Source organism: Pipistrellus hanaki (genome assembly GCF_964339955.1).
Source record: "Pipistrellus hanaki genome assembly, chromosome: 11".
NCBI classification, from domain to species: domain Eukaryota; kingdom Metazoa; phylum Chordata; class Mammalia; order Chiroptera; family Vespertilionidae; genus Pipistrellus; species Pipistrellus hanaki.
The window spans coordinates 8,685,815-8,710,381 of NC_140513.1; the positions used below are offsets into that span (position 1 = coordinate 8,685,815).

At 59.5% G+C, this 24,567-nt stretch overlaps 1 protein-coding gene across 2 annotated transcripts in view; it reads left to right on the plus strand.

Moving 5' to 3' along the window:
* Window positions 1-24,567, plus strand: part of COL27A1 (collagen type XXVII alpha 1 chain) — a 125,356-nt gene that overhangs the window by 90,123 nt on the left and 10,666 nt on the right. For both annotated transcript variants that reach the window (XM_084898185.1, XM_084898184.1), the window contains exons 29-51: window positions 149-202; window positions 670-714; window positions 797-841; window positions 1,129-1,182; window positions 2,144-2,197; window positions 3,005-3,058; window positions 4,428-4,481; window positions 5,320-5,373; window positions 9,082-9,189; window positions 12,017-12,070; window positions 12,187-12,294; window positions 13,302-13,355; window positions 14,279-14,332; window positions 18,085-18,141; window positions 18,345-18,398; window positions 18,920-18,973; window positions 19,254-19,307; window positions 19,717-19,770; window positions 19,853-19,960; window positions 20,419-20,526; window positions 21,594-21,701; window positions 23,641-23,694; window positions 24,147-24,209. In XM_084898185.1, coding sequence (XP_084754311.1) covers window positions 149-202; window positions 670-714; window positions 797-841; window positions 1,129-1,182; window positions 2,144-2,197; window positions 3,005-3,058; window positions 4,428-4,481; window positions 5,320-5,373; window positions 9,082-9,189; window positions 12,017-12,070; window positions 12,187-12,294; window positions 13,302-13,355; window positions 14,279-14,332; window positions 18,085-18,141; window positions 18,345-18,398; window positions 18,920-18,973; window positions 19,254-19,307; window positions 19,717-19,770; window positions 19,853-19,960; window positions 20,419-20,526; window positions 21,594-21,701; window positions 23,641-23,694; window positions 24,147-24,209 — 1,506 coding nt within the window. The remainder of the gene's footprint in view (window positions 1-148; window positions 203-669; window positions 715-796; window positions 842-1,128; window positions 1,183-2,143; window positions 2,198-3,004; window positions 3,059-4,427; window positions 4,482-5,319; window positions 5,374-9,081; window positions 9,190-12,016; window positions 12,071-12,186; window positions 12,295-13,301; window positions 13,356-14,278; window positions 14,333-18,084; window positions 18,142-18,344; window positions 18,399-18,919; window positions 18,974-19,253; window positions 19,308-19,716; window positions 19,771-19,852; window positions 19,961-20,418; window positions 20,527-21,593; window positions 21,702-23,640; window positions 23,695-24,146; window positions 24,210-24,567) is intronic.

Here is a 24,567-nt window from a genome sequence, read left to right on the forward strand (position 1 = left end):
GGGTGGGAGTGAGCGGGAAATGGGAGGAGGAAGGCGCCTCGGGTTCCAGCAGTGAAAAGCCCAAGGCTCTAGGCAGCCCCACCTCCTGGTTCCCAGCCCGAGGGAGACCCCTGCTGTCCGCTGCGCTAGCCCGTTTTCCCTATTCCAGGGCCCCCGAGGACCAGATGGACCGGCTGGGGAGCAGGGGTCCCGGGGTCTGAAGGTACGGACCCCCGTGGCCTTCCCTTCCTCTCACCTCCGGGAACCTGAGCTCACACCCCCCTCAGCACCAGGCCCCGTGGGGACAGCCAGGGGTCGTTCCTGAGAGCTATCCGGCCACTCTTCCAGCCCCCTCTCCCCGGCGGCTGGCGGGTCAGGGGAACGGAGAAGGAGCTTTGAGGCTGAGAGTGAGCGTGAGAAAGCATGTGAATGAGAGGGAGTGCAGAAGCACAGGAGTGAGGAGGAGTCACATGTGGCCTCTGGCCCCTTCCCCAGGACCCCACACCCCTCCGGGGCCCCTGAGAGCCCAGGATGCTTCTGTCCCACCGGGAGCACCTGGTCCTTGGTTCTGGGCCCGTGGCAAGCCAGTCCCCTCAGTGTCCCCACCTGCACCCTGGGCGTGGGGTGGGCCCCTCCTCAGGGAAGGCCTCCCGGTGCCCTCTCCACCTCCGAGTGCTTTGCTTCCCGCAGGGCCCCGCAGGACCGCAGGGCAGACTGGGCCAGCCCGGGCAGCAGGTACGTCAGGCCGCGGCTGCAGCCCCCTCCCCGCTCCCTGCTTGGTGACACGGGCCTCTAACGAACCCAAATGTGCTTCCAGGGTGCAGCCGGCGAGCGAGGGCACCTGGGCGCACGAGGCTTTCCTGTAAGTATCGCCAGTTCTGGAAACTTCCTGGTCTGTGCGCGGGGGATAGCAGCCCCTTTAGCCAAGCTCCCGTCCTGCTGCGGGGGCTCCAGAGGTTCTAGGTGCCCACTCCCTGCCCTGGAGACCCTCCCGCCTGCCTCCCCCTGGGGCCCGGTGTCCCCACCCGTCACCCAGCAGAGAGTGGGGGTAGGACCCTCACAAGCTGGGATGGCTTGGCCGAGACAATGGGACAGGCAGGGTGGAGAAGGCCGCGGAGGGACTGAAGTCACCTTCGCTTGTCTCTGCAGGGCATCCCCGGCCCCTCGGGCCCGCCAGGCACCAAGGGCCTCCCAGGAGAACCAGTAAGTGCCCTTCCCTCCCCGGTCTGCACCCCTGCCCTGGCAGGTGGCACGGGCCGGGGGTCACCCTGGAGAGAAGCCGGGAGGGACAGTGCCGGGCTGGCGGGCAGCCCCGGTGGGTGGAGGGAGCACTGGCTGGGGCCCTTGGGGGCTCTGGGTGGGGTCTAAGCCTCCAGCCTCCGTTCTCTTGCTCGTCACCCGGGAATAACGGCTCCTCATGCCTCTGCCATCCTGCCGCAAAGATGGCGGGAGAAAATGTGTGTAGAGGGCTCAGCACAGCGAAAAGCCAGAGGAGGGCGGGAGGGCGGGAGGGCGGGAGGGTGAGGTTAAACTAACAAGCTGCCTGGGAACTGCAGAGCCCGGTGCGGCTGGAGGGGGAGAGCCAGACACGGGGAGGGGAGGGGTGGCGGGTGGGGGAGAGGGACAGCCAGAGTGTCTGGGACCCACGAGGAGGCTGTGCAGCGGTGCTGCCGGATGGGGAGGCGAGGACAGAGCCTCCAGGGGCTCAGGAGGAAGAGTCCCCACGGGGACAGGGGAGCACAGGTGGCTCCTGCCCCCCAGGCCACACAGCAACCCCACATCTTGAGGGCCAAGCAGATGCCCTTGTGAACAGGGAGTTGGCCCGGGCCTCGGTGGGGGTTTCCGGAAGTGGGCCTGAGGTGGAAGGGCATCCAGACAGAGGGAACAGAGTGAGCAAGGCCCCGGAGCTGGAAGGGCTCTGAGCAGGGAGGGCCCCCTGGGCCTTAGACGGTGAACAGGAGTGTGGAGGTGGATGGGAGGGGTGCACGGGAGACACCTGGACCCTCGGGGTGGTCCATGTGGGGCGTGGGCTGCAGAGTTGCAAGTTTTGTGGGTGCTCACCCTCGTCCACTCCTCCAGACTGTGTTATCAAGCCTCCGATCCCAAAGAGGGCCCCGGCTGGCTTCTTCCAACGGTCTATGTTGTCTGTCTATCTGTCTCCTAGGGCCCTCAGGGACCCCAAGGACCAATTGGCCCTCCAGGAGAGATGGGACCCAAGGTGAGTGCTGAGGGACCCTTTTCGTCCCACGATGCTGCTAAGGAGGTGTCAGCCACTCCGAGCCCACCTCCTTCGGGGTCACTGCAGAGACTGCAGGGTGGACCCTGGCAGAAGGCAGGTGCCCTCTGATGGCATCGGGTGCGGAGCTGGACTCCCGGGGGCCGTGGGTGGGATGCAGGGCGCCGAGACACTCGTGGGGTGGGGGCTGGCAGCGCCTCTTTCTGGCACGAGGGAAAGCAGCGGCACCCCACCCCCACCCGGCTGGGACCGCGACCCAGCTTAGGTTTGACCGCAGAGCCAGCCTCCTTAAGGCCACGCCGCAGGAGCTCGGAAGGAGCCTCAGACGCCTCTGCCTTATCCAGAGGAGACGTCTGAGCCCCGGGGCTTATGCGAGGCTGCAGCCATGCCAATGGCGATAACTCAGGGCCGCTTCCCGCCCTTGTCCTCCTGGCCGGCTGCAGCGAGCAGGGCTGGAACCACTCAGCCCTGAGCACAGCAGTTGCTGGCTTCCTCCCCTGGCCTTATGTGAATCACGAAATTTTCCTCCTCGTGCTTGCCAAGGGGCTCCTAATGTGGTAAACCACACTCTTGGAGAGGGAGAGGACCCAGCATCCCCTGGGTAGCCCCAGCGCAGCGGCCTGAGCCCGATCACCTCCATTCCCCGAGCCCCAGCTCCAAGCTCCCAGACCTCCGTCTCCCACGCTGTGTGACGTTCAGCATGCCCTTGCCCTCTCTGAGCCTCCCTTCCAGCCAGGGGGAGGCGTGGCCTTTTCCTCTTTAGAAGAGACCAATGGCATTTTCTTGCAGGGGCCGCCGGGGGCAGCGGGAGAACCGGGCCTTCCTGGGGAAGCCGGGATGAAGGTGAGGAGGAAGGAAAGAGCGAAATGACTCGTTGAAACCAGCTTCCCATCCGGGGCCATGTCCTCCCCACCGAAGAGAAACGCGGGTCTCTCTTGTGCTCAGGATAACGCGTCCTCCGTGCACCTGGCTGGGGATTGGGCCTGGCCTGGGCCACGGCAGAGGGCCCAGCCGGCCCAGAGCCCCCGCCCTGCAAAGTTTTCTCTGGCACCTGCTCCTACCCCCTCGGTGGGGCGGCCCTGCCTCCTGGCCCCCCTTACCGTCTGCATTTCAGCACTGACCTCCTCGTCACCTGCTGGGAAATAAGTGCCTGTGGACACCTAGGCCCCAGGGAGAGCTGCCTCCCTGCCCCGTGGTTGGAAGAGGATGCTGGGCCCCTCAGCAGGCCCCCAGCTGAGAAGCGATGGGATGCTGGCGGCCTGAGGGCATTGAGGAGGCAGGGCCTGGGGGAGTCCTCCAGCGGCTGTGGGGACCCCCCCCCCCCCAATCTGTGCTTGCATCTCCCAGCCTGTCAGAGGGAGTCGGACCAGGCCTGGGACAGTCCGTCTCAGCTCGAACAATGCAGAAAACCACCCCGTCGATAAAATAGATAGACATGGGACCGTTTGGGTAGGGCCGAGGGCTCAGAGCTGGCTTCCTCCTTGTACCCCAGACACCAGCAGGGAGAGAGTTCTAGGCAGGGAGCTTGGAAATCACCGCAGGAGAGAGACCCCTTTGGGGTCCCTGGGAGGGGGTGACATTGACTCTGGCTTATGTAGGGCCTCTTCCTTGCTGGGCTGCTCTTCAAGGCTCTGGGCGAGAGTAAACGCGGTGGCCAGCCAGAGCTGCCATCGCCGAGCTGTTAGTCCCTGGAGCCAGACTCCCTGAGCTGTTCCTTCTTAGCCATGAACGCGGGCTGGTTACTCACCCCGGGGCCCCTCGGTGTCTTCACTTAAAAAAAGGAGACACCGCGCCTGGTGGCTGTCATGCGAATGCAATGTGTGAAATGGAAATGTACAGCTGACCTCGAACAGCGAGCGCAGGTTGGAACTGCGCATGTTCCTTTACAGGATTTTCGCAGTGGACCGGTGCAGGTGAAACCTGCGCTGTCCAAGGGTCAAATCCGAGGTTGGGGACCTGTATATGCAGATCTCCCACTGTGCCCCTGCCCCGAGCCTTGTCAGAGGGTCCGTTGCACTTAGAACGGCGCTACAGGAGTGTGAGCTGTGGTGATGGGGGTGGTGGCCAGGGCTTGCGGCCACAGGGGCTCTGGTTGGCGCGATTCAGTTTCCTGTCGGTTCTTGGGAGTAAGGAGCCCCTCCCCCAGTCAGAGCTAGTCGGGGCTGGGGCTGGCCCTACCCTACTCCATGGAGTTGTGTTTGGTTTCTCCTAGGGTGACCTTGGGCCTCTGGGCACCCCTGGGGAGCAAGGCCTCATTGGGCAGCGGGTAAGTTGAAGAGCATTGGGGTGAGGGAGGGCTTTGGTCAACCTTCCTGAGTCTGTGTCCTCACTTGCAGAAATAGATCATGAGTCTCCACAGCCTGGGTCAGTCTCTCTCGGGGGTCAGTCCCTCCACAGTGTAGGGGTGGGCTCCCAAGAAAAGCATTCTGTGGTTGACATGTTTGGGACTCACTGCAGTGCTCCCTCTTACATCTTCGCAGTAGCATTTTCAAGGCTCTGAGAAGGCCTGCAGCCAAGAAAATTGGCTTCTTTTGGATTAATCCGGATCTGGGTATCATGCCCAAACTTGCTGGCAAGAAAGCCCGAGGGCTGACCTCACTTTCCTTGTCTGAGAAATGGGATTCCACCCAGGAGTTCCGTGAGGACTCCCTCCAATCCCAGGAATAGTATCTCCAGCAATGACCATATGTGGGCGCCCATCCTTTTCCCATGAGAAAGCAGACTCCTGTGAGGGCTGAGCACCTCGCTGGTGGTCCAGCTGTCAATGACCGGGAAGCCCAGTGGGGCCATGGAGGCCTGCCTGACGTCAAAGTCTTCCTCAACCACTAGGCCGCACGGCCTCCCGGTCTAGCCAACCAACCAGGATGGCTCTGGGACCAGCAGTTTCGCCCCAGCCTGCTCTGCAGACGGCAGGCTGTGTGTGGGGTCTGCCTCTCCTTCCTTGGAGCTGAGTGGGTACCTCCACCCACTGCTCATTCACAAAGCCAGCCCCCCCTGTGTGTGTGCCAGGCCCCACTGCCCAGGGATCAGGGGTCTTACTCCAAGGAGGGGGGGGAGGAAAATCAAAGTAACGTCTCCTTGTCTTTTCCTACCACGCTTTGCAGGGAGAGCCAGGCCTCGAAGGTGACAGCGGTCCTGCAGGGCCCGACGGGCTGAAGGTAAGCGTCCTTTGGCGCAGGGTCTCGGGGTTAGGGCTGTCCTGGAACTGCCCCTCCCTGTCCTCCCACTGCCCTCCCATCCGGGACCTACGTTTTCTCCCAGCAACACCATGTCCTCCTAAAGCAGTGGTCGGCAAACTCATTAGCCAAATATCAACAGTGCAATGATTGAAATTTCTTTTGAGAGCCAAATTTTTGAAACTTAAACTATATAGGTAGGTACATTGTTATTAACTTAATTAGGATACTCCTAAGCTGGCCTTTGCTAAAAACCCAAGGGGCCAAAGAGCCGCATGTGGCTCGCGAGCCGCAGTTTGCTGACCACTGTCCTAAAGCCCCGAGAGCAGACCTCAGGCTGTTCCTATTGAGAGTAGGTGAGGGTGAGCCCTATCCAGGGCCCACCCCCCTCCCTGCCCACTGTCCCCACCCTGCTCAGGTGGGTTTGAGGCCCATCCCCACCCTCTGCTCCTCCCCACTTCCCTTCTCCTCAAAAGTGCAGCCTCTCTTGGCTAAGGACGGTACCTGAGCACCAGCAGGTTTGGTATCGATTATCTTCCAAACATCCTATAAGATCAGGAAAATCATCATCACCACCCATGACCTGTAAGCCACTTCCTATGAAGACTAGTCACGCATGTACCGGGTATTCTAAGTCCTCTACGTGGATCACCTTGATCAACACTATGGGCTACATTCTGTATTCAGGTAAACAGAGAGAGGAAGAGAGACCCAGAGAGATTAGTCAACTTACCCAAGCACACACAGCTGAGAATTAGCATAGCCAAGACCCAAGCTTTGGCTTGCTCTCTGCACCGTGTACTCACCCTAAAGGGGAAGAGCCTGAGGCTCAGAGGGAGGTAGAGATGCATTCATTCAGTGTCTATTGCTGCGAGTGAAGGACCCAAAATTCAAACCTGGGGCTCACGGCACCAAAGCCTGCGGGCCTAACAGCCCTGCCATGCAGCTGCTGGTGCTGCTGTCTGGTACCAGCCCTCCCTCCCGCTCAGGCCTGTCTCCGGCCTCCGTCCCTGACCCAAGAGTGGGCTTTCCCCCATGCTGACCTGTGACACTGCGTGAGTCTCCCCGACCCCCACAGCCTAGGCCCCCACATGCCATGTCCGGGGTCCCCTCTGTCATCCATTTATTCTCCATGTGAGCTCAGGTGAGCACCCCTCTTCTCTGGGTCTGGATTCCCCCATCCCTACACCTCCACCCCCATTCCCGGTCCCCACAGTTGCTCTGGTCCAGAGCTCTCTCCTCTCCCAGGATGCCTCAGGGACAGCTCCCTGCTGGCTGCCATCTACCTGCCCTATATTCATCTTGCAAGGGCAAGAGCGCCCCCTGTCTGCCTCTCTCAACCCGGCTGCATCTCGGGTGTAAACCAGAGCCTCCGACAGCCCTTCCGCACCCGGGGCCAAGTGCCTGTTCCCTGTTTGGTGACATTGAAGGACATTCTGGCTAAAATGCTTTGGGTACCCACCTACCGGGTGCTTGCACCACCTGCCTTAAGAGCTTTATGCAAATGAACACACATAGTCCTCCCAGCAGCCCCCAGAGCCAGATCCCTTAGCATCCCCCAGGCACAGGTGAGAAAATAGGCAGGACGCCGAGGCCTGCCCGCTTCTGGGCAGCCACCTTCTGCTCCTTGGAATCGCAGCTGAGGTGGGATGGGAGGGGGTCCCAGGTCTGGTGCCTCACACGGTCTTTCCAGCATCTGCCGTGGCTCCTCAGCCCGGGCTGCTTCCCTGTCACCCCCTCAAAGCCCGTCCTCCCCAGTCCAGAGCCAGAGGAGCCACCCCCACGTGCAGTGTCCTCCCAGGTCCTCACTTGAATCCCAGGAGAGAACCCGCTTTCTCTGTGGCGCTGGTTGGCAATCACCGTCATGATGAAAACAACCCGTGGGCAGTGCACAGCACTTCACGGTGAATAGCGAGCTGACAGCCAGCCCGTCGATGGTGCTGAGCACGGCGGCGGTGACGCTTAGTCACAGCGAGCCCTTATCCTGCTCCTTCTCCGTTTACAAACCAGGCGGCTTGCCCAGGGTCACGCAGCTGGTGAAAAGTGACAGCAAGACTGGAATGTAGGTGGCGTAACCCCAGAGGTGAGGGAGGTATCCCCCGGGCACTGAGCCTTGGCACCAGAAGGAACCAGTACCCTGGCCCTCGCCAGTGCCCCGCCACTGACTTGCGTGTGGTGGTGGGAAGTCTCTGCCTCTCTCTGGGCCTCAGTTTCCTCATCTGTCAGTGGAGAGAGAAGACTAGGCAACTTGTAAGGCTCTTCTGCTCATTGGCGGATGCCCTAGAACTTTGGGATTCTCCAGAGCCCATTCTACATGGGATCCACAAGGACTAACCCCACCCCCACCCCCACTCCGCCCGCCCAGCTGTGTGAGAGCCCAGATGTGGGGGTGTGGGAGCTCTCTGGAGCCAGAGCCCCCGCAGGGCCTGGACCAAGGCCCTTGGCTGGAAACCAGCTCAGCCACCTGGGCAGCTGCCTGCCTCTCAGTGCAGGGAGAGTGGGTGGCCAAGGACCACAGGCCAGAAGGGGAATGCTGGAGCCAGGGGAGGCTGCAGGAGAGTCATCAGGCCAGCCCCAGGCCCCATGCCAGGCCCTGCTTGGGATCTGAGAATCTCAGGGGGAAGGAACCTCAGACAGCAGCCTGCCTCTCTCTCTCCTGGCGCCCAGGTCTGCTCTGCGCTGGCCTACATGATAGCTTGGAGTCTCCCTCCCTCACCTGTGTCATCTCTGGACCCCTCTCCACTGAGAAGTCCTCCCTCCGGGGCTAGAAACTGCCCCAGCAACGCCCCCCCCCCCCATGCCAGCTCCCTGCACCAAGCCCCCGCCCCAGCAGGAGGGGTCTGCAGTGCGTGCTCTCTGTGACCCCGTTCCCAGGCTCCGGCTTCATGACCTCTGCACCCGCCCTTTCTCTGGGACACACACCAGTTTATCTGAGTTCTTGTAAAGTGTGGCGCCAGGAAACAAAACTGGCAAAGACACTGCTTCTCTAAGCCCTTCCTTGCACCCATGACATCATTCCCTCTCCCCACGGCCTCTCGATAGTCACAGATGAACCACCTTCAGACCGGCCACAGGTCCCAGCGGGCCTGCCAGCCCCAGTGGAGGCAGCGATCTGCGGCCACTGCCTAGGCTGCACCCCTGGCACCTACTCTCCCCATGGAGCCAAGTGCAACAGCCCATGCCCCCTTCTGGCACAGACACAGCGGGACGTGGGCGGTGCGAGTCTGTATAAGTGCTAGCTGCCATCCACTCGCCAGAGGGAGTGTGGTGGGACAGTGAGAATGAGAGCCACACAGAGCAGACAGCGATGGGAAGCGTGATCCCAGTAGAGGAAGATATTGACAAGATATTAACTATGGAACCGTGCAGTCACTGCCATCATCATCATCACTCCCCAGCCTGGCCCCTTCCTGTGAGCTTCATGGGGCGGGTGGGGGGCTTGGTCAGGGTCTTCTCTTCCCTGAGCCACCCCTCCCGGGCCCAGGTACTATGGACACTAGCAATCGCCGTGTCAGGAATGTTCCCTGTGCCACGGGGCCGTGCCAGCACCACCCTTTGGCAGCGCAGGGAACAACAGAGAATACAGAAGCGGGTCAGCTGTGGACGTCTGATGAGCCCTGAGTCTGGGCCCCCTGTTGGTGATTAATTTATTCTTTCTCTCTCTCTCCTCCTCGCACCCTACCCTCCCAGGGGGACAGGGGTGACCCAGGGCCTGACGGTGAGCGTGGCGAGAAGGGCCAGGAGGGACTGATGGGTGAGGATGGCCCCCCTGGCCCGCCGGGCATCACTGGCGTCCGGGTGAGTGTACGTGGCCGCGTGCCACACGGAGGGCTCCTGGGGGCAAATGACATTCGTGCCATTTCAGGCAGCTGGGGGAGGAGGGGTTGGCAGCAGCCACCTCAGGGTCTTCTGCTGTGGTCCTCCCTCTCCTGCTTCAACCTCCCATGGTTCCCCAGTGCCATCAGAGTAACATCACTTTCCTTAGCATGAACCCTGCACAAACTACCCTCTTCTACCCTACTGCCCACATCCTGCCAAACCCCCACCCCCATCGGCCACACTGAATTTAATCAGGAGGGCGCTGGCCCCAGTTCTCCCTCTGGAACTTGCTGTGTGACCTCCCACACAGCCCTGCCCTCCTTGGGTCCTGCCCTCGGTGTGATGAGGGATTCGGAGGGAATGTGTGGTGAGGTCACTTTGAGTCCCGACATTCCAGGGACCCTTTCTTAGGGAGCTTTTGAGTATCCCAACTGGGGGAAGGGCAAACGTGTGCGGCAGAAATAGCCCCAGACCCAAAGGCCAAAGGTTAAGATCTGGCTCATGACCTTGATCTCACTCTCTGCATGACCTTAAACAGATCACGGCCTCTCTCTGAGCCTAGGTTTTCTCACTGGTGAAGAGAAAACTTTGGATAGGAAGCGCTTTCTAAAATTCAACGGGAATGTAAAAGATTGCCTTTATGGATTTGGAAAAGAAAATGACTAGAAGCTGGTGGTGGTGGTGACGCTGATGGTAGTGAGGTTATAGTGGTGGTGATGATGATGATGATGATGATGATAGTGGTGGTGATGGTGGTAGTGGTTGTAATGGTGATGATGGCGGTGATGGTAGTAGTGGTGGTGGGGATTTTGGTGGTGATGATGATGGCAGTGGCGATAGCAGTAATGATGATAGTGTTGGCGATGGTGATTGCAGTGGCAGTGGTGGTGACCGTGGACATGGAGATGCTGGTGGTGATGGTGGTGGTGGTGGCAGTGTTATGTCCATATTTTGTTGTCACTGGAGCTAGAAAAGAGGATCATTGGGGCCAGACTGAGTGTGGGTCTGGTGATGGCGGTGGTGAGAACCCTGTATTTGAGTCTCTTTGGCATCAGGACTGCAGGACAAGTATCTCCCAGTCTGTGACTAGAAACAGTTGAGTATTTAAAAATAGAATTTTATGAGCCACCAGGGACTTTCCAGAAATACATCTCTATGGATGGGGGCCCAGCACAAGTCTTCCTTCTGGCCCCGTGGCCTCACCCCACTGGAGGCGCCAGCACTTACTCAGGGATTCCCACACCACGGGGATGCTCCCAGCTGCAGAGGGCCGTCAGAACAAGTGGCCAGCCGCCTGCCCGGGGGAGGGGGGGGGTGACTCCGTCTCCCTGGCCCTGTACCGGATGCTTTGGCACTGACTCATTCTCCTTCAGACAAGGAGTAAGCCATTGCAGCCACCTCTGTCCACCAGCCCCTGTATCCTGATTTCACAGTTCCCCAGCCAGCACCAGCCTGGGCCCAGGGAGACCTAGAAATGAGGGCTCACATCTCATTTCTGACCTGGCTGGGTGACCTGCAGCCCAGGCCCTCGTCCCACTGAGCCTCAGTGTCTTTAGCTCTAAAATGGGATGAGTAATCCCCTCCTCTGAGCTCTCTGTTGAGAACTGAATGAGACAAGAGATAGAGTGTGGACACATTGCCTGGCCATGGTGGAGGTCATGGCCATTGGTAGGAATCTATAACTAGAGGAGCAAGAGACCTGGGTATTGTCAAGTCCATGGCTGTCCGACAGGAACAGAATACAAGCTACATGTGTGGTTTAAAATGATCTAATAGTCGCATTTTTTAAAAGGTAAAGAGAAACAGGTGAAATTGATGGTAGTAACGTTTTATTTAGCCCAATGTATCCCAGATACAAACATTTCAACATGTAATCGATATAAAAAATTATTAATAAGGTATTTTGCATTTTTGGTACTGGGTTTTTGAAACTCAGTGAATAGTTTATATGTATAGCACCTCTCAATTACGTATAGCGCCACTTCTGCAAAATAGACTTGCCCAGGCCGAAAACCGACTTCTGCGCATGGGCCACGAAGTTTCAATCGCACCATACGTGCAGGCCCGCACATGGTATTTTGTGGAAGAACCACATCAAGGGGCCAAAGAGCCGCATGTGGCTCAAGAGCCGTGGTTTGCCCACCACTGCTCCAGTGGAAGAGTGGGGGAAGGGCAGCTGACCTTCCTGGGACAGTGTCCTCCTGGGACGAGCCCTTTGAGCCCTAGCCCCTGAGAGGGGGACCCTGTCAGTGGGCTGGGATCTCAGGGCTCGGCAGAAGTGACGCTCAGTAGCTCAGAGAGCAGGGAGGGCCTAGAACATGTCTCCTGTCTGCCCGGTGTCACCAGCGGGCACCCTGAGCCCTGGACGGGAATCAAGGCCGTGCCATGGGTCGGCAGGGCCTTTAGGCACTTGGGCTGCCACCATCTATGGGAGGGAGTCTGAGTCGGGCCTCAGGCAGAGGGTTGCTAGGCAGATGGAACAATTCGTGGCTCATGGAGAGAGCTCAGTGCAGAGCCCGCATTGGGACAGCCTGGGCACCTGACGGAAGCCATGACAACAGCCATTTATCCATCACTGACTATGGACCAGGCGCCTTGTAAGCACGACACTGTATCACCCGGTGAATCCTCAGCTCTGCCCCCACTTTGCAGGCAAATATGCCATCACAGGAAGCTGGGTCATGCTCAAGGTCACATGGACGTGGAGCGCAGAATCAGCTGGGATCCCAGGCTGTGATGTTGCGTGGACCCGGCTAGTGGTCCCTCATTCCTCATCTTTTCCTCCCTCCCCCTCCTTCTCCCTCAGGGTCCTGAAGGAAAACCAGGGAAGCAAGGCGAGAAGGGCCGGACCGGGGCCAAGGTAGGATCCTCTGTCTCCTCCTGCCATGATCCACTGTGGCCCCCACCCTCTGCCCTCCCCTCTCCCCCTCCTCCCACCAGAGGCCTGGTGACGGTCTGTCTCTCCTCCCGCTGCAGGGTGCCAAGGGCTACCAAGGACAGCTGGGTGAGATGGGAGTCCCTGGAGACCCCGGACCCCCTGGCACCCCAGGCCCTAAAGGGTCCCGGGGCAGCCTGGGACCAACGGTGAGAACCCTCTGGGTGGGGTGGGGTGGGGTGGGCTGGGTGGTGTCAGTCAGGGCACAGCGGGGCCAAGGGCAGAAAGGGAGGTCTCCCCACTCCAGCTGTCGGCTGAACCCCTGTTGTCTCAGCCACTCCCTTTGCATCGTGGGTCCCTTTGGGGACCAGCAGAATCTGGGAGAGTGCACACCACACAATCTTACGGGTCCTGGTCCCCTGGAGACTAGATGAGTGAGCTCTGCTTAGTCTTAGTCTTAATCCAACCAGACTCTGGGGGGTGCTTTTCCTGAACGGGGAGGTTCCCCTGGAAACCGGTTCACGGGGATCAGGCGAAGCTGCTGCGCTCCCCGGTTGGCTCTGACGCTGTCCCGGGCCATCGCTGGCCGGGGTGGCCGCTGCGGCAGGAAGGAGACCCTAAGAGGAGTCGGGGGTGGGGGGGGGGGGAGAGACGAGGGTGACCTGCATCTCTGAGCTGCCAGTGTGTGTGTGGTCAGCAGCCGTGCTGGCTGGGGCACTTGCCCATGTCCTGGTGGAAATGCTGCCACCAGGGCTGAGTTCAAGCCGCCAATGCGTGGTCAGGGCAGACGCGCAGGGCGCGCTTTTAGCTAGCGTTCCCACCGCCCAGGTGCTAACCTCCGAGCAGAGGCAATAAGCAGGAAACTCATTAGCAAGGGGTATTCTGAATACTTGTTGCCCCTATTTTACCTACCACTGAACTGCCAGTTCACATCGTGCAATTTTTCAGCACCACTCTGCTCACAGAATTGGGGGATTTTGAGGCCTTCGGCTCTCGGGAACCACTGCAGTTGGGAGAAGGAAGGTTCTTGGGGGGGCGAGGAGCCTCAGGACAGAAGGGACAATGCCACTTGTTCTTCACCTTGACCTCTAGCCTGGGTTCAGGGAGAAATATATGTACCAGGCTGCCGGGCTAAGCTGGCTGGAGCCCGGGGGGACAGAGCGAGTCCCTGCTGTGGGAGCCACACTCGTACCAACGCGGTGTCCTCCTCTCATAGGGCGCTCCAGGACGGATGGGGGCCCAAGGAGAACCGGGACTGGCTGGCTACGATGTAAGAAAATTTCACCTCCCCCCGACCCCTCCGTAGCTCTACCTCCCCCACCTCCCACCTGGGGGCCAGCCCCCGGCCCTGGGAGAGTCCTAGCCTCCCTGCCCCTGAGAGCACCAGGGGGGCCCAGCGGGGGCCAGGCGGGGTGGGGTGGACAGAGATCCTCTCTCCACGCCCTGACTGCTCCCTCTGATGGTGGGCGCCCCACGTACCTCGTCTCTGCGCTCTGTGGGAGGAAAGAGCCTTGGCCCGGTTTTGCATCCCAGTTGGCATATCCCCGGAGGTGGCGGAGCCAAACCCACATTTCACATCTGGGACGCCAGGCCTCGGCGCGGCACGGGGCTTGCTCAGAAAGGGAATCGGAGGCTCGGGGTGGTGAAGGTGTGTGCAAGGCCCGGCAGCTAGTTCCGTTAGCGGTGGATCCTGTGTGTGTAAGAGGTCCAGCAGGGAGGGGAGGAGAGCAGTCGAGCGAGGCAGAGGAGATGGAAACTGGAAGAGAGGGTGCTGGGTACCCACGGGGGAACCCATAGGTGCAGTCTGACCATGCACTGGGCAAGCCCCGGAGGCAAGCCTTCTGCCCCTGCCCAGAGGACACGCCAGCTTCTTCCATGGTCTGGTCCCGGGCCAGCTCCAGGGCACGGAGGTCAGAGTCCTCAGCCACCCACGCGGACCCACCCTTAGAGGTGTATCGGGCACCCACACGGCCAGGCTGGGAGGCCAGGGCCCGGAGAGGCCCGGAGAGGCCCGGAGAGGCCCGGAGAGGCCCGGGGCTTGCCCAGCAGTCACACGGCCAGTTAGGGCCGAGCCAGGGCCCAGCGGCACAGCCCAGTGTCTCCATCTCCGAGTCCCCGTCCTCCATCAAGTCCCTCCGGAGTCCTCCCACCCCCATGCTCTCACCTCATGCCTCGCCTTCTTGTTTCCTGCAGGGACACAAAGGCGCCGTGGGACCCCTCGGGCCTCCGGGACCAAAGGGCGAAAAGGTGGGTGTTGGGTTGTGGGGAACAGCTGTTCCCTGATACCCTGGGCACTGTGGCGGGGACAGCACGGACGTTCCCAGCAGGCTCACCCCTGTTTGCACCACAGCGGCCAGCAGGCAGGAGCCCTCAGACCTGTGCCCCACACATGTGCGGGGTATGGTCTCTGTGCCCGGCACCAGAACAAAGCAGGCCCAGTCCCTGGCCTCCTGGGCTTTCGGTCCAGCAAGGGAAGGAGACAGCAGTCATGCAATGACTAAAACCACGGATTCCCTCACCCCCATGCACAGGGGAGCTGGAGCCTTGCTGGGGAATGAGGTCACCCAGCAAGAGCCAAGAGGGGGTTCGGGAAGGACGCAGGAGCGCCAGATTTACTGACCACAGAGGAGCATGCGAGGCCGAGGGGAGGCACCTCCATCCCCCCATCCTTGGCTCCAGATGCCATAAAGGAAGGGAGTTGTGCCCTAGCCAGTTTTGCTCAGTGGATAGAGTGTCAGCCCTTGGGCGGAAGGGTCCTGAGTTTGATTCCCGTCAAGTGCACAGACCTCAGTTGCAGGCTCAATTCCCGGGCCTGGTCGGGCACGTGCAGGAGGCAACCGGTCTGTGTGTTTCTCTCACATGGATGTTTCTCTTCCTGTGTCTCTCCCCCTCCCTTCCATTCTCTCTAAAAAAAATTCAACAGAAAAAAATATCCTCAGATGAGGATTAGAAAAGAATAAAAAAAAAGGAGAGGAGTTGCTAGAAGGAACCTTGCTGACGGTTGTGCCCTGGGGCAGGTGGGACCACCCGAGGTCCAGGGCATCGGGCCTGGGTCAGAACCCACGGCAGTGCCACCACGCTGGCCCTGAGGCCATCTCTGAGTCCTATGTTAGCGGCTCTAGGTTCCTCCTCCTCCCTTCCCTCCCTTCTCTCCCGGTGGCTCAGCTGGAAGGTTTGGGCGGCCGCGCTGCCTCCCTGCCCGCTGCCTCCTCGGCCCTGCTTCACTTTGCCGAGTCAGCTCCCCGCTAACTACATCCCGCTGCGGGTGAATCACCCCGGCCCGGCCAGCTGGCCCGGCCTCCTGCCTGGAGAAGAGCAGATCTGCCATCAGAGTGAGCCGCAGCCTCTGACATCACTCGGGAAACCGCAGAGAGAGCCTCTCGGTTCCCAGAGTCCCTCCTCGGCCCTCACAGGCTGGTGCGGGAGGAGTTAACACAGACTCTAAAAAAAGGGGGGGTTCCTCTCTGCTCTGGGCCAGCTACAGCCCCAGAAGTAGCCCCTACGGCTGCTGAGAGTGGAACCCAAACCCCCAATCTGCTATATGTCTGCTGGGGCCTGGGGTGGGGCCTCTGGATTCCCTGAGCCTTGATTGCCTCATCTGGTAAGTGGGCGGGCACCTTGGGAAGGCTGAGCTAGACATCACCTACATGTCAGCCAGGCCCATTTTCTGACTCGCATGGTGTGATCCATGTGGTCAGGCATTGGCCGGCAGTGCCACAGGCATGCGTGGCTTTATGATGATTTATCTAGTGCGGGGGCTGCGGAATGATGCCCTCATGAGCTCAGACATAAAAATGGGAACATCGGTGAAGAGTCCACCACAGGCTGGGAGGGGAGAGAGAGTGGGGTCCTGGGGAGACCTGCCCTCGAAGCGTAAGAGCCAAGTACAAGCTCTTCCCACCAGATTCTCCCCAGTCCTCGTCCTGACCTCGACACGGAGGCATCAGAGTCCCATGTGACAGGTGGAGAACCCAGTCTCTGTGGTGCTCAGGGACCAGCTCCAGGTCAGGGGAGGGTGGCGGGACCAGGATTTAGGCTCTGTCTCCGGCCAGACCCAGCTTCTCTAGCCAGAGGCAGATGCTCCGGTGAGCCCATAGGCTGTTCACTGGAAAATTCCCTGTGGGATGTGTATCTATGAAGGCAGTGGCAGAGGGTTTGGGGTGATGGGATGAGACCCTAGGAAGAGGGAGAAGGGAGGCAGGGGCTCCCCTAGCTCTCTGCTGCTAAAAAATGCATCCCCAGACCACAGCCTCAATGGGGGTCAGAGGGAGAGATCGCTATCGCTGGCTTTTGGTCCAGACCGCCCCTTGATTTCTGTGTGGCTTTGGCGAAGACCCTTCCTTCCCTGGGCCTCAGTTTCACCATCTGTATGTAAGGTGGGGCAGCAGTGGCAGCGGCATAGGGGTGGGTTCTGTGTAACAATGTAGGAGGCATACGTCATAAAATGCCTGGCACCCAGACCTCGCGAGGTGAACACGGCCCCTTCCCCCGGTCCCCCGTCCAGCTGCCTCCCCCCACAGCGGGACGAGCCCCAGGATAGAGCCATGGAGAGTGGACAGGGCAGAGAGGGAATCCCCACTCCCTGGGCCACCCTCCTGGGTACAACTGGTCCCAGGCCTGGGGCCAAACCCCTCCTGCCTTCCATCTCCGCCCGCAGGAGCCACAGAGGCTCGGGGCCAAGGTGCTCCCGCCGCCAGCCTTGGGGCCTGGTTCGTGCCTGGGATGGGCTCCAGCCCCAGGCACAGCTCCCCTCTCTCCTGCCTCTCTGGCCTCCCCTTCAAGTCCCTGCTGACAGGGAGGGGGCTCAGAGGTGCCCTGACTGGAGTCCCCTGCCCAGAAGGTGCCCCATGGGAGATGACACCAGTGTTGTCTGAAGCTGGAACATTCTGAGGCCTGCAGTTCTGCCACTTGCTATTCTGTGTAACACCCTCCATGCAGCTGGCATGTGGCGTCCAGCCACCTGTCTGACGGGCGGACCAGGCCCCGGGGTGGTCTGCCATGGCCCAAACACCTGCGCTCTAAACTCCACTTACATCTATGCCACTCATCGTCCTGCTCTTATTATTATCAGCAACAGCAACCTGACAGCCACCGACTGAGCCCTGCTGTGTGCAGTAGTGTGCTGACAGCCCTACTGTGTGCCGTAGCATGCTGACAGCTACATGCGCCTTTCCTCCTGGGCCCTCAGAGCACCGCTGCCGGGCATCCCAGTCCCACTTTGCAGACAGGAGACTGTCTTATGGACAAAACCCCTTAAGTTGGTCCCCTGCTGAGTGCAACCTGGGGCAGCCCGGGACCTCCGCTGGGGCTCCCGTCCAGGCTAGGAGGCTCATTGTCCCACTTGGTTACAGAAAGCTGGTCATTGGCCCACTTGGCTACAGAAAGGGGTGTTTCTATTGAGGGCCGAGTACTCTGAGCAGCTCCCATCACCTCTCTGTGCCTGGTGTCCTCCTCTGTAGAATGGGCTAATAATAGTGCCCGCTTCATAGGGCTGCGGGGAGGACTCAGTGAGAGCCCGTGTCCGGCCTGCGGCAGTGCCCACGCACGCCAGCTGTTGGAATTATTGTCACTCTCTGCTGAGCATCGTGCAAGTTCTGCATCATTTCATGAAATCCCACCCCCTCCATGGGTATTTCTGTTCCCCCTTCACCCCGCCCCCATTTCTCAGCTGTGAGGAGGAGGTCCATGGTCCTGGGCAAAGCAGGGTGTGACCTCGTGGGCAGGCAGCTCACAGCCGGAGGCATTGGTTTGGGGGTGCCCAGGGGGGATGCTAACAAGCACTCTTTGGTGTTGCTACAATCTTGGTTCCAGGCTCGGGGCTGGTTTTGACCCCGCGCCGGCCCCTCCCCTCTCTGGCCTGCCTCCCGCCTGTAACCCTAATAGGCTGGTCTCCATTTCTGAGGAAGAACCTTCCGGCCCCAGTGTGGGTGGAGAGCCTGGAGTCACCCAAATTCGCCAAGAGCAGGTGGTTTGTCCTAAAGCTGCTTCTGTGTCCACAGGGGGAGCAGGGCGAGGACGGCAAGGCCGAGGGGCCCCCCGGGCCACCTGGAGACCCGGTAAGCGCCCCCTCCACTTCCATCCGCTGGACCAAGGCCAAAGTGGACCCTGGCCTCCTGCTGTGTGGGGAGGGAGAGGGGGAGGGGGAGGCTGAGCAGGGGTGAGGCTCCTTGGAGCTCTGTAGTGGGCGTGGCCAATGAGGCCCAGGTCTGGCATCCCCTGCACCTGGAGGCCCATTTGTGCTGTTGTCCTTGTTCGTCAGGGCCCTGTGGGTGACCGAGGAGATCGCGGGGAGCCAGGGGACCCTGGATACCCTGTAAGTATCGGAGCGCCCCCTGCTGGCTGCATGAGGGTGTTACAGGGGGTGTGCCTCGGCCCCAGGCCCCTCCCCTGGCACGTGCTACCTGGGATCAGAACAGCCTTCACCTGGACACAAGCCCGGCCTCCCACCAGGAGTGCCCAGGCTTGGAGCGCAAGCCCCTGGAAGAGGGCTCGGGGTGTAATTCATGCTGAAAGGGTAGGGCCTGGCCCGAGACCTTCCTGAGGGAGAGAGAGGGGGCCGTGGGGGACAAAGGCCCCTCCTGTGAGGGCCTCCGTCCCCCATCTGTGCCGGCCAGACAGTCCTCCCAGGAGAAGCAGGAGCCCAGCCACGGGACGCATAAGTGAGCACTGGGCCCTCAGCAGGCTCCTCCCTCCCCTCCACCCTGCAGGTGGGGGAGCTGAGGCTCAGAGGGGCCGTGACACAGGCTAGGAAGAGCAAGGGCTTGCCGGGCTCCTCTGGGTTGAAAGCCGCCCCCTCCAGAATGGGCCCCTCACCCGTCTCTCCTTCGCTTCCAGGGACAGGAGGGTGTACCCGGCCTCTGTGGAAATGCGGGCCAGCAGGGCCTCCCCGTGAGTGGTGCTTCCTCCCTGTCCCGGACTCCTGCCCTGAGGCGGGGTGGAGCTGCTATGGGGGAAACTTAAGAATGGGCCCTTTAAAGCTTAAAGGGACCCTCCCTGCAGGAGGGCCTGGGGCAGCCCATTCTGGTTTCCCCTGCCCTGACCCTGGGGGCACCCCCAGAGCCTGCACCCCCAAACCCCTCCCCACCCCTCCCTCTCCAGGCGGAGACTGGCCACCCTCCCCGGGAGAGAATCCTGGGGCTGCCTTGCGTCATCTCACCTTGGTTTGCAGGGGCATCCGGGACCCCGGGGGCGACCGGGACCCAAAGGATCGAAAGGGGAAGAGGTAAGAGGGCTGGGTGTCCACGGGGAACACTGGGGCCCTGGGAAGGGGAGAGTCTGGCCCAAGCACACAGACAGCAAGGAGGAGGCAGGGCTGGAAGGGCCTAGGCAAAGGGCGGGAACCGGCCAGCGGGGCCTCAGGCTCCCACCGGGAAGCTGCCGATGCCCAGAGCCCCTGCAGTGGGACCGGTGAGAGACAGGCCCAGAGCGGGGTCAGGGACAGCCGGCAGGTTCCAAGGCCGGCTCTGCCCCTGGGCCTCCAGGCCAGGCACCCGGGCCCTTTTGCAGATTCAGATGCTGAGGTCCGAGAGGTGGAGGGGCTGGGCCCAGGATCCTCTCGGTGCCCTGCTTCTAGGGCTCCTGGGGTTCTGCACCTCCCGGCGACCTCCATCAGGTGGCCCTTGGTTTTTCAGGGACCAAAGGGAAAGCAAGGCAAGGCCGGGGCTCCAGGACGGAGGGGGATCCAGGTGAGTGGCCCTCAGCCTCTCCTCTCCCACCCACCTCCCTCCCCTCCCCAGAAACCCTCAGAAGCTCCTTGTGTCCCCCCAGGGCCTGCAGGGGCTGCCGGGGCCCCGAGGCGTGGTGGGGAGACAGGGCCCTGAAGGTGCCGCTGGAGCAGATGGGCTTCCTGGCAGGGATGGTCGCCCGGGACAGCAGGTGAGCGGGACTTGGGCACTTCCGTTTGGGATGAGGTGTGTGTATGGGGGTCAGGGGAGGAGGGGTTTGCCATGGGCTATGGAGCAGGAGGAGCAGGGCAGAACCCACAAACCCAGAAGCTCCCCGAGTGAGCAACAGCCTCCTCCCTTGAGACCTGGGAGCATGGCCCTCTGACCATCTCCCTCCACGCCAGCACCCAGAAGGCGTTCCCTGCCCGCTGGATGAGCTTCTGGCTTTTAAGACCCCTCCCCTGCCCTACCCTCAAGTCCTCACTCGCTCTATCCCTCTGGTCCAGCCATCTTCACGCAGTAGAGGGATGACCTCCATGCTGGAGTTTGACCTCCCAGACCCCAGCTCCACCTAGAGTCCTCCCCCACTACCCATGCTTTTAGCCACCCCGCCTCCTTGGCTGCCTCTCCCGAAACATGAGAGATCTTCCTTGCCCTCGTTCTTTCCAGGGGGAGCAAGGAGCTGATGGGACTCCTGGCCCCATGGGTCCTGCTGGGAAGAGAGGAAACCTCGGTGTGGCCGGCTTGCCGGGAGCACAGGGACCCCCAGGATTCAAGGTCAGACACTTACTGATCCCCCTTCACTCTTCCTGCCACGGTTCTAACTAGAATGACTTTTGACTATAATGCCGACATGGGCACCCATGGCCTCTGGGAAAATGGAGTCCACATTGCCTACCTTTCCCAGGGGCTCCGGTCCAAGCTTCCATCTAACTCAAAGGGTAGTTTGTTCAGGGAGCTGTCAACACTGCCCTGGGGGCCCTGGCCCTTTAACTGGTGGTTGAGTTGTCCATGGGCGCCCTCTTGTGGGCCTTTGTAGAACAACAGATGTTGTTTGCCACTAGGATAGGGGTGTCGAACTCAATCAGAGAAGGGGCCAAAATCTAAAATCCAGCCTAAATCTTGGGCTGAATGGTTTACTGAACAGTCATAAACTGACAATGTCATAAACTGACAGCGGAGTGCAGTGATGACAGCGCGGTGCGGGCCACATTGCAAGGCCTGGCGGGCTGGATTTGGCCCGCGGGCCTTGTGTTTGACACCTAGGACCCTCCTCCCTAAGACATCTTTTTAAAAAGCTTCCTTGAGGGATTAGGTAGGTGGAAGGGGCAGGGGGATAAGAGGAGTAGGGGGGAGGGGGCGGGGGTGGGCGATTGAGTCAATACGAGCCCAGGGCTAGATATGAGGGAAGATTGAGATGAGTGCGTCAGGCATGGCTCTCCCTTCCTGAGCCCAAGGTTTAGTTGGGGAAAGGACAGCAGGCACGGGGGGAGGTGGCCTTGGCCCAGGGCGGGTTTGAGGGAGAAGGGGGCGGTGGTTTTCAGGCAGAAGGAGCGGTGTGGGTGCAGGCGTGCAGGTGGGAACTGCATGGTCTGTTGGGAAGAAACCATAGAGAGGAGAGGCCGTGTGGAGAGTGGAGGGGACGCCAGAGTAGAGAGACTTATTTCCTCTTAAGGAGGCTGGAGTTCTGAGGGCCCTGCCACAGGTGGGCCCCCCATCCTGAGGCCTCAGCTGACCCTGTGGAGTCTCTGTGCTGTCTCCCAGGTTCCCCCTGCCCCTCCCCTGAATGGAACCACCTGGAACCGTTTCCCCTCTGACTGCTCATTTTGGTCTGTTTCCCAAAGGGTGAAAGTGGATTACCCGGGCAGCTGGGTCCCCCCGGTAAGCGGGGGACGGAGGGCGGAACAGGTCTTCCTGGGAACCAGGGGGAGCCTGGATCCAAAGGCCAGCCGGTGAGTGAACCGCAGGAAATACACATGCTCCCTCGCTCACATGTGCGCGCGCGCGCACACACACACACACACACACACACACACACACACACTGACGCTCACACGTGCACACACACGGACCCAGCAGCCACCTGCGGGCTCTGTGACAGGGCAGAGCAGTGCGCTCTCTGGGTCCCAGCTGCCACACTGCCGCCCCTGAGCGGAGTGGGTGGGAGGAGACTGAGAGATGAGAGCTGAGCGGTCCCTTCAGAATGGGGAGAGGTGGGTCACAGCCAGATCAATGGCCTAGCACAGATGGAAGAAATTGAATCTGTAATTTCAAAGCTTCCCTCAGCCGAAACCGGTTTGGCTAGAGCATCAGCTTGCGGACTGAAAGGTCCCGGGTTTGATTCCGATCAGGGGCATGTACCTTGGTTGCGGGCACAACCTCAGTGGGGGTGTGCAAGAGGCAGCTGATTGATGATTCTCTCTCATCGATGTTTCTAACTCTCTGTCCCTCTCTCTTCCTCTCTGTAAAAAATCAATAAAATATATTTAAAAAACAAACAAACAAACAAAAAAAACTTCCCTCAAAGAAAACCCTGGGCTCAGATGACATCACTGGTGAATTCTAGTAAACCTTTATGAGAGAGATGAGACCAAGTCTGCATAAGCTCTTCCCAAAAGGGGAATGCTTCCCAATGCATTCTGGGAGGCTAACATTACAAAGAAAACTGCAGAGCAATATACCTCATGAATAGATACAAACATTCTCAATACAGTTTAAAAACTTTTTATTTTGAGAGAGAGAGTGAGAGAGACATTGATTTATTGTTCCACTTATTTATGCATTTATTGGTTGATGCTTATATGTGGCCTGACTGGTGACCCAACCTGCAACGTAGGCCACCCAGCCCAGACATCTCAATACAGTTGTAGGGAAATGGATCTAAGAATATATAAAAAGAATAGAGCATGATCCACAAAAGGAAATTTTATCCATTTGACTTCATTAAAACTTTTGCCCCTCAACAGGCACTGATTAGAGAACAAATAGGCCACATACTAGGAGGAACACAAATTGTATGTCTGATAAAGGACTTATATCTAGAATATAGAAATAACTCTCAAAACTCAATAAAATGGAATGAAACAGCTCAATTATAAACCTGGGCAAAATGTTTGAATACGCATATCAAAGGAGATATACATATGGCAAAAAAAAAGTACAAGTGGAAAAAAAGATCAATATTATTAATCAGGCAAATGCTCATTAAAACCACAATGAGATGCTACTACACACCTATTAGAAGGGTGACCATTTTAAAAGACTCACCGAGCCAAGTGGTGGCAAGGGTGTGGCACTCTCATAGGCATGGAAATTGGTGCAGCCGCTTTGGAGAACCATTAGGCGATCTCTTTAAAAGCTCATGGACACCTACCATGTACGCCAGGCCTCTGGCATTGGTCCCACCTGACCAGGAGCCGGTGCATCCCCCCACATAATGGCTGTGTGGCTTTGAACCAAGTTCCTGCCCCCTCTGAGCCAGGACGTGCATGTATGACGGTGCACGCACAGTGCCTGGCACCTAGCAGGCCCCCACCTACTGGGGTCCTTTTAAGGGATCCTTCCTTGGTGGGTCGGGAATGGTTAGTGGGTCCTTTCATTCTCTTCCTTGAAGGCCTGGGACAGGTGATCCTGGGTGTTCTGGAGAGTTCCTCGTGGAATCCCAGAGCTGGCCCCTGCTTTCTCATCTGACAGGGGCACAGGCTCTTTCTCCCCTGGGAACCCAGATTGACTTGGTTTCTAGTTTGTGAACGGTTCATACTCACCTGAGCGTCTCATGACAGAGTGTCTGACTGACGTCCCTGGGGAAAGGCAGGCCCCGGGGTCCCAGGGGACTGCGAGGCCCCCTTGTCCTGGCCCCACTCACACCATCTCCTCCTGCTCTCCCCACAGGGTGACACAGGCAAGATGGGCTTCCCGGGGATAGCTGGCCTCTTCGGACCCAAGGTACAGAACCCCACCCCGCTGTTCCTGTTGGGGTCCCGCCCATCTGCCTCCTCGTTCCTTTATTCTATCAGCAAACCTTTCTCGAGCACTTACACGACCAGAACCGAGCATGGGAGCACCTTGTCCCAGGGACTCCCACTCCAGCCAACCTGGGTTCTAAGCCCAGTTCCACCATTTACCAGCCGTGTCCCTCAGGCCAGGCACTTGGTCTCTCCAAGCCTCAGTTTCCCCATCTGAAAAATGGGCATAATCACAGCAGAGGGTGGTTGTAATAATTAAGACCAGACACATGCAGCACACAGCCCTGAGCCTGCACACTGATAACCTGCTTCATAACTGTGAACTTTGTTACTTTGTCAGAGAGGCCAAAGGTTAGCCAGACCCCAGGGGCTGGGGAAGCTGCTGGGGCCCCTGAGTGGCCACTAGACACAGGCTTCTTCTTTCCCCCGCAGGGCCCCGCTGGGGACGTCGGCTTCAAAGGCATCCAGGGGCCCCGGGGGCCTCCTGGCCTGATGGTGAGTCCCCTTCCTCTCTGTCCCAGCAGGGAGAGTGGCCCCAAGTGGAAGGCTGGCCAGCCATCAGCGGGGTTCCTTCAGGCTTAAGCCCCTCTGCCCGCAGTCTTCCTTTCCACTTCCACACCTTTACCTCTGCCATTCCTGCCAGCCGGTTCCACCTGCTCCCCTCACCCCACTCTTTTTAAAAAAAATATATTTTATTGATTTTTTACATAGAGGAAAAGAGAGAGATAGAGAGAAACATCGATGAGAGAGAAACATCGATCAGTTGCCTCTTGTACACCCCCTTCGGGGGATGTGCCCACAACCATGCTACGTGTCCTTGACCGGAATTGAACCTGGGACCTTTCAGTCCACA